The following is an 11,809-nucleotide window of genomic DNA, read 5'->3' as shown; positions in this document are numbered from 1 at the left end:
ATTAACAGTGCCAAAAAATGCAAGTAACCAGCCATTGTTCAAATGACAGTGGTGCCATTTCTCTTTTGTAGCCTTTTAGACTTTTGTTGCCCTAAAATTCCATTTTATTGGGAACCCATTTTCCACCTGGTCTTTCTTAACAGGGTTTTTTCCTACTTTAAACAGTTTCTAAATAAAATTCTGTATTTCAAGAGTAACAAAAAAAAACCACACACACAAAAAAAACTAGAATAATGAATTTGGGAGTTGTGTGTCGCCCCCTTGTGGTAGAGGTTGGGAAGGCACTGAACCCTTGGGTTTGAACTGGAATGATGACTTTGGGAGGTGTTTGGGGCCCTCTTGTAGAGGCTGGGAAGGCACTGGACCCTTGGGTTCAAACTGGAATGATGAATTTGGGAGTTGTGTGTCGTCCCCTTGTGGTAGAGGCCGGAAAGGCATTGGACCCTTGGGTTTGGACTGGAATGACGAATTTGGGAGTTGTGTGGCACCACCTTGTGGTAGACACGGGGAAGGCACTGGACTCTTGTTTGGTCTGGAATGTTGAATTTGGGAGTTGTGTGGTGTCCTCTTGCGATAAGAGGCTGGGAAGGCACTGTACCCTAGTGTTTGGATTGGAATGATGAATTTGGGAGTTGTGTCGTGTCCCCTTGTGGTAGAGACCAGGAATGCACTGGACCCTAGGGTTTGGACTGGAATGAATTTGGGGGTTGTGTGGCGCCCCCTTGTGGTAGAGAGTGGGAAGGCACTGGACTTTAGGGTTTGGACTGGGATAATGAATTTGAGAGTTGTGTGGTGCCCCCTTGTGGTAGAGGCTGGTAAGGCACAGGACCCTAGGGTCCATCCAAATGATGAATTTGGGAGTTGTGTGGCACCACCTTGTGGTAGATGTTGGGAAGGCACTGAACCCTTGGGTTTGGACTGGAATGGTGAATTTGGGAGTTGTGTAGCACCCCCTTGTGTTAGAGTCCTGGAAGGCACTGGACCTTAGGGTTTGGCCTGGAATGTTGAATTTGGGAGTTGGGCGAGGCCGCTTTCTGGTACAGACTGGGAAGGCTCGGAACCCTTGGGTTTGGACTGGAATGATGAATTTTGGAGTTGTGTGGCGCCCCCTTGTGATAGAGACTGGGAAGGTACTGGAGCTTTGCGTTTGAACTGAAATAATGAGTTTGGGAGTGTGTCGCCCCCTTGTGGTAGAGGCCGGGAAGCAACTCGACCCTAGGGTTTAGACTAGAATGTTAAATTTGGGAGTTGTGTGGCTCCCCCTTGTGGTATAGGCCGGGAAGGCACTGGACCTAGGCTTTGGACAGGAATGATTAATTTGGGAGTTGTGTGTCGCCCCCTTGTGGTAGAGACTGGGAAGGTACTGGACCCTTGCATTTGGACTGGAATAATGAATTTGGGAGTTGTGTGTCGCCCCCTTGTGGTATAGGCTGGGAAGGCACTGGACCCTGAGGTTTGGACTGGGATGATGAAAAATGGGGGTTTTCCCAGTGGGTGTCTGTAGACTGGCGCAGCCAAACCCTAGAAGTTTTGGAGCTAAGGAAGAATCAGAAACGAGACAAGGCCGGGGACGGTGGCTCACACCATAATGCTAACACTTTGTGAGGCCAAGGCAAGAGTTTGAGATCAGCCTGGATAACATAGTGAAACCCTGTCTCTAATGAAAATGCAAAATTTTGCTGGATGTGGTGGTAGGCGCCTGTAATCCCAGCTACACAGGTGACTGAGGCAGGAGTCACCTGAACCCAAGAGGCAGAGGTTGCAGTGAGCCAAGATTGTGCCACTGCACTCCAGCCTGGGCAGCAGGGCAAGACTCTGTCTCAAAAAATTAAAAATAAATAAATAAATGGAAGCTGGGCATGTGGGCATGATGGCTTACATGTTGAATTCTAGCTACTCGGGAGGCTAAGGTCTGGGGGATTGCTTGAGTCCGAGAGGTCGAGGCTGCAGTTATTATTGCAGGGTAGGAGTGGGACCTTGCTGTATCTTAAGAAAAAGGAAAAAGTAAGGAGGGCCGGGTGTGATGGCTCATGCCTGTAATCCCAGCACTTTGCAAGGCTAAGGTGGGTGGATGACTTGAGCCCAGAAGTTTGAGATCAGCCTGGGCAACATTGTGAGACCCCATCTCTAGAAGAAATACAAAATTTATTTGCGTGTGGTGGTGCCTGCCTGTAGTCCCAGCTACCCAGGAGGCTGAGCTAGGATGATCACTTGAGGCCAGGAGGTTGAGGCTGCAGGGAGCCATGATCTTGCCATTGCACTCCAACCTGGGTGACAGAGCAAGATGCCATCTCAAGAAAAAAGAAAAAGCTTATAGATGAAAGTTCATAGCAGCAGTACAGCAGCAAAATTTCACCTCTGTTCTCTAGGCCTGAGAATTATTTATTATTATTATTATTTTTTTTTTTCTTGAGACAGAGTCTTGCTTCTTCAAACAGGCTGGAGTGCAGTGGTGCGATCTTGTCTCACTGCAACCTCTGCCTCCCAGGTTCAAGCAATTCTCTGCCTCAGCCTCCCGAGTAGCTGGGACTACAGGTGCCTGCCACCACACCTGGCTAATTTTTGTATTTTTAGTAGAGATGGAGTTTCAGCATGTTGGCTAGGTTGGCTAGGTTGAACTCCTGACCTCGTGATTCACCCACCTTGGCCTTTCAGAGTGCTGGGATTACAGGCATGAGCCACCACACCTGGCAGACATGAGAATTATTAAGTTGACATAAAAGAGGTTAACAGGAGAGAAGGGTACAGATTTACTTAATACAAGTTTTGCATGGTGTAGGAGCCCTCAGAGGAAAATGAAGTTGAGAGGCCAAGGCCGGAGGATCCCTTGAGGCCAGGAGTTCAAGACCAGCCTAGGCAACATGGCAAGACTCTCTCTACAACAAATACAAAATTTACCAGGGTATGGTGGCATGTGCCTGTAGTCCCAGCTACTCAGGGGCCTGAGGCAGGAGGTGGAGGTTGTGGTGAGCTGAGATCTAGTCACTACACTCCAGCTTGGGTGACAAAGAACCTATCTCTAGCTCTGTTAAAAAAAAAATGGGGATGGGGCGGGGGACAGGCGTGGTGGCTCACACCTATAACCCCAGCACTTTGGGAGGCTGAGGCAGTTGGATCACTTGAGGTCAGGAGTTCGAGACCAGCCTGGCTAACGTGGCGAAACCATGTCTCTACTAAAAATCAAAAATTGGCCAGGTGTGTGGTGGCGCGTGCCTGTGGTCCCAGCTCCTTAGGAGGCTGAGGCAGGAGAATTGCTTCAACCTGGGAGGTGGAAGTTGCAGTGAGCTGAGATCACGCCACTGTGTTCCCGACTGGGCAACAGAGCAAAGATCTGTCTCAAAAAAATAAAGATTTTAAAAAGGGAATGAAGAGACTAAGAACCATTTAGAATTAGTTAAAGAATAGTAAATTGTGCAAAAGCAACAAAATTATGTGAGAGGCTTGAGAGAGAAGCATGATTCTATCAAAGGCTGATCATAATTCTCTCAGTGCCAGCTTTCCTTGCTTGATGATAAGATGTATGGGAGAACATCTTTCACTTGGGAAACTTAAGGTCTTGTTTTTAAGAGCAAGCCTGGGTCAGTTGCAGTGGCTTATGCCTATAATTCCAGCACTTTGGGAGGCCAAGGCAGGCAGATCACCTGAGGTCAGTTTGAGACCAGCCTGGCCAACGTGGCAAAACCCCATCTGTACTAAAAATACAAAATTAGCTGGGTGTGGTGGCACATGCCTGTAATCCCAGCTACTAGGAAGTCTGAGGCAGAAGAATTGCCTGAACTTGGGAGGTGGAGGTTACAGTGAGCGGAGACTGTGCCATTGCACTCAAGCCTCAGCGACAGAGCAAGAGTCTGTCTCAAAAAAAAAAAAAAGAGAGAGAGAGAAAAAAAGAAGCCAGGCAGGGTGACTCATGCCTGTAATCCCAGCACTTTGGGAGGCTGAGGCAGGTTGATCGCCTGTCAAGAGTTCAAAACCAGCCTGATCAACATGGAGTAACCCATCTCTACTAAAAATACAAAAAATCAGCCAGGCGTGATGGTACATGCCTATAATCCCTGTTACTTGGGAGGCTGAGGCAGGAGAATTGCTTGAACTCAGGAGGCAGAGGTTGTGATGAGCCGAGATAGTGCCATTGCACTCCAGCCTGGGCAACAAAAGCAAAACATTGTCTCGAAAAACAAAAATATACCCCAAAACAATACAAAATTAGCCAGGCGTGGTTGTATACACCTGTAATCCCAACTACTCTGGAGTCTGAAGCATGAGAATTGCTTGAACCCGGGAGGCATAAGTTGTGGTGAGCTGAGATCGTGCCATTGCACTCCTACCTGGGCAACAAGAGTGAAACTCCATCTGAAAAAAAAAAAAAGGAGCCATGGCGGCGGCGCTCTGGGCATGGGGGGCGACGCGGCGCGTGTTGTCAGCGCTCCGAGACCGGAGCCCGGGGCTTGCGGCCATGTCATCAGGCACTCACAGGTTGACGGCAGAAGAGAGGAATCAAGCTATACTCGACCTTAAAGCAGCAGGATGGTTGGAGTTAAGTGAGAGAGATGCCATCTACAAAGAGTTCTCCTTCCAAAATTTTAATCAGGCATTTGGCTTTATGTCCCGAGTTGCCCTACAAGCAGAGAAGATGAATCATCACCCAGAATGGTTCAACGTATATAACAAGGTCCAGATAACGCTCACCTCCCATGACTGTGGTGAATTGACCAAAAAAGATGTGAAGCTGGCCAAGTTTATTGAAAAAGCAGCTGCTTCTGTGTGATTTCTTCCAAAATCCATGTGAAATCTTGTACATATCTTAGCTGCAATGTATACTGAAGGAAATTTACTTGAACAAATTGAGTTGTTCTTAAGGCATCATATCTAGAGGCAAAAAAAGAAAAATAACAATTTAAGTCATGTAAATTTGGTTTGCCTTTGTATACTACATTTGGTAAAATCATTGCTTAAATATGAAATGATTTAAACTTGAACTGGAGGTATTTTTCATGCTGTCTAATCATATACCTAAGATAAAAGCTATTAGATTAATAATATTCAAAAAAAAAAAAAGGAAAGAAAGAAAGAGCCTGAAGGACAGAGTGCTCTTTTCGCATGCGCAGTTTTTCGAGTGCCTTTGACTTAACTGGTCTGTATGCCAGACTGGCATTTCTGGGGTGGCGCCCTCTAAAGTGCATCACAGCGTGATTCACAACCAACAGGTGGAAACAACCCATGTGCCCATCATTGCATGAATGGATCAACAACATGTGCTCCATCCATTCAGTGGAATATTATTCAGTCATAAAGATAAAGTGGGCCAGGCATGGTGGCTCCCACCTGTAAGCCCAGCACTTTGGGAGGCCAAGGCTGGGGGATCACCTGAAGTCAGGATTTCAAGAACAGCCTGGCCAACATGGTTAAACCCCATCTCTACTAAAAGTACAAAAATTCGCTGGGTTTGGTGGTGGGCACCTGTAGTCCCAGCTAGTTGGGAGACTGAGGCAGGAGAATTGCTGGAACCCCGGAGACAGAGGTTGCAGTGAGCCGAGATCGCGCCACTGCACTTCAGCCTGGGTGATAGAGTGAGACTTGGTCTCAAAAAACAAGGTTAATTTTATGCTGTGTGAATTTCCCCTCCAGGAGGGAACATGCATCAGCTTCTCTATGTGCTGATAGGAATGACGCAGGAGTGAGAGGAGAATTGTTGGGGTGAGTGCTTGCCTAGGCCAATGCAGGCATGGAGGAGTTGGTGGAGAAGGGGGCCTGGTTTTGCTGCATTCTGGGCATATTGATTCTCCCTGGGGGAAGAGGAAGAGCCAGTGTGTCTGGGTGCCGATGCAGGTCTGCAGATGGATGGAGGGCGGTGGCCCTGGACTTTCTCTCCTGCTGATTTCTATTTTCTCAGCAATGCCACCATGTCTGCCACCAAGACTGGGAAACAGGAGGAAGATGTGAGTATTAACAGGAAATAATGGGCTGCGCGCGGCGACTCATACCTGTCATCCCAGCACTTTGGGAGGCTGAGGTGGTCGGATCACTTGAGGTCAGGAGTTTGAGACCAGCCTGCCCAACTTGGTGAAACCCTGTCTCTACTAAAAATACAAGTATTAGCCAGGCGCAGTGATGCATGCCTGTAATCCCAGCTATTTGGGAGGCTGAGGCAGAATTGCTTGAACCTGGGAGGTGGCGGTTGCAGTGAGCCGAGATCACGCCACCGCACCCCAGCCTGGGCAACAGAGCGAGACTTCATCTCAGAAACAACAACAACGAAAAGGTAATAACAGCGGGGAGGTTCCTCCCAATTCCTGTTTTTCCAATGCTTTTGCTTTCTTTCTTTCTCTCTGATAGAGTGACCTTCAGCATTTTTTTCTACTGTTAAATATACACATAAAAACGTAAGAAATAAAAAAAAACCCAAAATAGATGTAAGCATTGTACCTAAAAATAACATAAAATTGACCATTTTCACTTTTTTAACGTGGGCGTCAGGGGTATTCGGTACATGCATACTGATGATCACGTGGTGATCGTCAATCACCACCCATCTCTACAACTGTTTTTCATTTGTTTTTGGTTTTTGGGTTTTTTTGAGACAGAGTCTCACTGTGTCACCCAGGCTGGAGTGTACTGGCACTATGATCTCAGCTCACTGCAACCTCTGCCTCCCGGGTTCAAGTGATTCTCCTGCCTTAGCTTCCTGAGTAGCTGAGGTCATAGGTGCCCTCCGCCACCACGCCTGGCTAATTTTTGTATTTTAGTAGAGACAGGGTTTCACTCTGTTGGCCAGGCTGGTCTCAAACTCCAGACCTCAGGTGATCCACCCACTTCAGCCTCCCAAAGTGCTGGGATGACAGGTGTGAACCATTGCGCCTGGCCTTAGAGCTGTGTGTGTGTGTGTGTTTGAGACAGATTCTTACTCTGTCACCCAGGTTGGAGTGCAATGGCATGATCTTGGCTCACTGCAACCTCTGCCGTCTGGATTAAATTGACTCTTCTGCCTCAGCCTCCTGAGTAGCTGGGATTATAGGCGCTTGTCGCCATGCTTGGATAATTTTTGTATTTTTAGTAAAGAAGGGTTTTTAGCATCTTGGCCAGACTTGTCTTGAACTCCTGACCTTGTGATCTACCCAGCTTGGCCTCCCAAAGTGTTGGGATTACAGGCATGAACCACCATACTTGTCTGAGAAAACATTTTTATTTGATTGTAGAGACAGGGTCTCATTATGTTTCCCAGGCTGGTCTTGAACTCCTGACCTCAAGTTATTCACTTGAGTTGGTCTTCCAAAGGGCTGGGATGATAGAAGTGAGCTATGGTGCCTGGCACCCTTTTTTTTTTTTTTTTTTTTTGAGCCAGAGTCTTGCTCTGCCACCCAGCCTGGAATTCTGGCATGCAGTGGTGAGATCTTATCTCACTGCAACCTCCAACTTCTGGCTTCAATCAATTCTCCTCTCTCAGCCTTCCAAGTAGCTGGCACAACAGGTGCATGCCACAACACCCAGCTAATTTTTGTATCAGTAGAGCTGAGGTTTCACCGTATTGGTCAAGCTGGTCTCGAACTTCTGACCTCAGGCGATCCACTGGCCTCTGTAGGGGCAAAACCTAGCAAGTGCTGTGGCAAGGGTCTGAAGCCTCAGCCTGTTCCCATATAAATATTGATTTAGAAATATAGGCACATAGTTATTCCTTTATATAATCATATATAATCTTATAGTTACTTATGAAGATATATACTCAATATAGCCTTTAATTTTACTAACACTAATGACTATCGGGTTATGAACAAAGTGATCCTAAGGAAAGATGCTGTGAGCCCTCTGTCACGCCCGAATAAGGGTGCTGGCGGGCGCCTCGGCTGTGCGGCAGCGGCAGCGCTGTGAAAGCCCCGCTGTTTGGCCAGCTAGGGAAGGAGATGTCCAAAATGGCTGACACCTCTCCTTCCTGGGGAAGTTAGGAGAAAACTCCGCTTCTCCGAGCTCTTGTGGAGAAGACAGCCTGATGGCTCTCAGGGAAACCCACGGACATCTGGGGGCTTAACTGTCTCTGTGTGATGCTGTGCTTCAGTGCCCACGTTCCATGTCCACTCTCACGCCCTGCTTCTGCACCTGTTTCTCTTTTTCTCAGATGATAAGAATTAATGTCCTCGACATTTTTAACAAATATGCGAAGAGCGCTGACACATTAGCTCTTCTCCTTGCCTTGGCTACTTGAAAGTCCTGGGCCCCCTATCTCCAAGACACGTGATTTACCTGACCCTATCACTGACCACCATACCTCACCCTACCTTCCCTGCCCCCTGCTCTGTACTCAGTAAAAGTCAGAGCGTCCAGGCACTCGGGGCCACTGCAGGTCTCCACGCTTTGGTTGGCAGTGGACCCCCGAGTCCAAACTCTCTTTTCTCTATCTCTGTGTCTCTGTCTTTTATTTCTACAGTTTCTCATCTCTCCAGCAACAGGGAGGGGCTCACAGAACCCTATAGGGCTGGACCCTATAGGCCTCGGCCTGCCAAAGTGCTGAGATTACAGGCATGAGCCATCGCTCCTGGCCACATCTGTTTTTATCAAAGTGAAATTCACATAACATGAAATTAACCATTGTGAACGATTCAATGGCATTTAAGTGCAGTGCAACCATATCTATCTACGGCCAGAATATTTCCATGGCCCTGAAAGGAAGCCGTGTACTCATTTTGGTGACTCACACTTGTAATCCTAGCACTTGGGAGGCTGAGGTGGGAAGATGGTTTGAGGCTAGAAGATTCATATCATCCTGGGCCACATAGCAAGGCCCCGTCTCTACCAAATATCAGAAAATTTGCTGGGTGTGGTTGTGTGCGCCTCCCATCCTAGTTATTGGGAAGACTGAGGCGGGAGGATTGCTTCAGCCCAGGAGTTGGAGGCTGCGGTGATCTGCGATCACACCACCACACTCCAGCCTGGGCAACAGAGCAAGACCCTGTCTCTTAAAAAAGTTTTAAAAATAAAAGAAATTGGCTATTCACCCCATTTCACTCTTTTTTCTCCCTCTCTTCTTGGTATCAGCCTGAATTAGATGAGAAATAACTTTTATTGACATGTTGATAAAACTTAATTGGAAAATCCTCTGGATTTTGTCCTTCATGGGAAGGTAGTCCCTCCCTTCCTTTCTTCCTTCCTTCCTTCCTTCCTTCCTTCCTTCCTTCCTTCCTTCCTTCCTTCCTTCCTTCCTCTGTCCCTCCCTTCCTCCCTCCCTCCCTTCCTTCCTTCCTCCCTCCTTCCCTTCCTTTCTTCCTCTCTTCCTCTCTTTTTTTCTTTCAACAGGGTCTCCCTCTGTCACCCAGGCTGAAGTATAGTGGCACCATCATGGCTCACTACAGCCCTGACTTCCTGGGTTCAATCGATCCTCCAGCCTCAGCCTCTCAAGTAGTGGGGACCACAGGTGCACACCACCACATTCAGCTAATTAAACATTTTTTTTTGTAGTGACCAGGTTTTCCCATGTTGCCCAGATGGGTGTTAAACTCCTAGGTTCAAGTTATTTGCCCATCTCAGCCTCCCAAAGTGCTGGGATCACAGGCATGAGTCACACTGTCTGCCCCCCCGCCCCAAGTTATTTCAATTTCATTAATATTTATGCATGTAGTAAGGTTTTTTGATGCCTCTTGGTGCAGTTTTTGCTTTTATATTTTTCTATAAATGTCTTCTTTTCATCTTCAGTTTTTTTTCTTTTTTTTTTGAGATGGAGTTCTGCTTTTGTCACCCAGGCTGGAGTGCAATAGTATAATCTCAGTTTACTGCTGAGATCACACTATTACAGAGATTACTAGTGTAATCTCTGCCTCTTGGGTTTAAGTGATTCTCCTGGCTCAGCCTCCTGAGTAGCTGGGATTATAGGCACCTCCATCATGCCCAGCTAATTTTTGTATTTTTAGGAGAGACGGGGTTTTACCATGCTGGTCAGGCTGGTCTCAAACTCCTGACATTGTGATCTGCCTGCCTCGGCCTTCCAAAGTGTTGGGATTACAGGCGTGAGCCACCTTGCCTGGCCTTTCATCTTCGTTTTTAATCCTACTGACATGTAGTTTTAATCCCTTCTCACGTGATTTGTATATTTTATTTTATATTTTTTTATTCATTTGTGGTATTTTATTTACTTATTTTGAGATGGAGTTTTGCTCGTCACCCAGGCAGGAGTGCTGTGGCGCAATCTTGGCTCACTGAAACCTCCACCTCCCAGGTTTAAGTGATTCTCCTGCTATGATTATAGGTGCCCGCCACCACTCCTGGCTAATTTCTGTATTTTAGTAGAGTTGGGGTTTCACCATGTTGGCCCGGCTGATCGTGAACTCTTTTTTTTTTTTGAGACAGAGTTTTGTTCTTGTTGCCCAGGCTGGAGTGCAATGGTGTTCTCTTGGCTCACCTCAACCTCTGCCTCCTGGGTTCAAGTGATTCTCCTGCCTCAGCCTCCTGAATAGCTGGGATTAAGGCACCACCATGCCTGGCTAATTTTGTATTTTTGGTAGAGACGGGGTTTCTCCATGTTGGTCAGGTTGGTCTAGAACACCCGACCTCAGGTGATCTGCACCCCTCGGCCTCCCAAAGTGATGGGATTACAGGTGTGAGCCACCGTGCCCGGCCTAATGGGTGCTCCATTCACTAGGGAGGTGAAGCCAGCTGAAGATGAGATCAGGGCAATCTGAGAGGGCTTCCTGGAGGAGTAGCCTTGCCTGGGCTAGGGGCTGGGGTGATAGTAGGCTTTCAATAATGAGCTTTCAATACCTTGGAGTGGGCTTGTGGGATCTCTCTCTCTCTCTCTCGTCCTGCTACCCTTATATAGACAGCACACACGCATTTGACAACATGTGGGTACGTGGGGCCACATGCCTGAGCTACTAGCGTGTGAATAAAAACACAGAGCCAGGCATGGTGGCTCATGCCTGTAATCCCAGCACTTTGGAAGGCTGGGCCGCCAGATCACTTGAGCCCAGGAGTTCGACACCAGCGTAGGCAACATGGTGAGACCCCCATCTCTACAAAAAATAAAAAAAGTACCCGGGTGTAGTGGCACACACCTGTGGTCCCAGTTACTCGGGAGGCTGAGGTGAGAGAATCGCCTTGAGCCTGCGAGGCTGAGGCCGAGGTGAGTCATAATCGTGCCACTGCATTCCAGCCTGAGTTACAGAACAAGACCCTGTCTCAAAAAACCAACCAACCAACCAAACAAAACCCCCCTAAAATCTCCTAATGAAAAATAGCTTTCAGGCCGGGCACAGTTGCTTATGTCTGTAGTCCCAGCACTTTGGGAGGCCTAGGCAGGTAGATTACCTGAGGTCAGGAGTTCAAGACCACCTGGCCAAAATCTTGAAACCTCGTCTCTACTAAAAATACAAAAATTACTCAGAGGTGGTGGTGCGTTCCTGAAATCCCAGCTACTCGGGAGGCTGAGGATGGAGAATCACTTGAACCTGGGAAAAGGAGGTTGCAGTGAGCCGAGGTTGCACCACTGCACTCCAGCCTGGGCGACAGTGCGAGACTGCGTCTTAAAAAAGAAAAAAGGATGTAATGCTGCCATAACGTTGTCACCTACTAGGGTCACACCTTTGTCTCACCCACATTATCCACCAGGTCTCTGTCACACCCCTTTCCAGAACCGGTAAATCCATAGAGACAGAAAGTAGAGGCATAGGAATATCTATGCTGAATTCCTCCTCCTGCACAGTGTGACTGTATTTGAATACAGGGTCTTTAAAGGGGTGACTAAGGCCAGGTGCGGTGCCTCACACCTGTCATCCCAGCACTTCCGGAGGCCGAGGTGCGTGGATCACATGAGTTTGAAACCAGGAGTTTG

The 11,809-nt window shown here is 47.7% G+C and overlaps 1 protein-coding gene across 1 annotated transcript; it reads left to right on the top strand.

Annotated features, from left to right (window-relative positions):
• Positions 1–4,367: 4,367 nt before the first annotated feature.
• LOC118150099 (pterin-4-alpha-carbinolamine dehydratase 2) lies at positions 4,368–4,976 on the top strand. The gene has a single exon (XM_035284178.3). It carries the CDS (start codon positions 4,373–4,375, stop codon positions 4,763–4,765), a length of 393 nt encoding a protein of 130 aa, XP_035140069.1. The 5' UTR covers positions 4,368–4,372; the 3' UTR covers positions 4,766–4,976.
• The last annotated feature ends 6,833 nt before the right edge of the window (positions 4,977–11,809 follow it).

Source organism: Callithrix jacchus, chromosome 22 (genome assembly GCF_049354715.1).
Source record: "Callithrix jacchus isolate 240 chromosome 22, calJac240_pri, whole genome shotgun sequence".
Lineage (NCBI taxonomy): Eukaryota > Metazoa > Chordata > Mammalia > Primates > Cebidae > Callithrix > Callithrix jacchus.
Note: the sequence above shows the minus strand (reverse complement) of the source record. Positions and strands in the feature narration are given on the sequence as shown.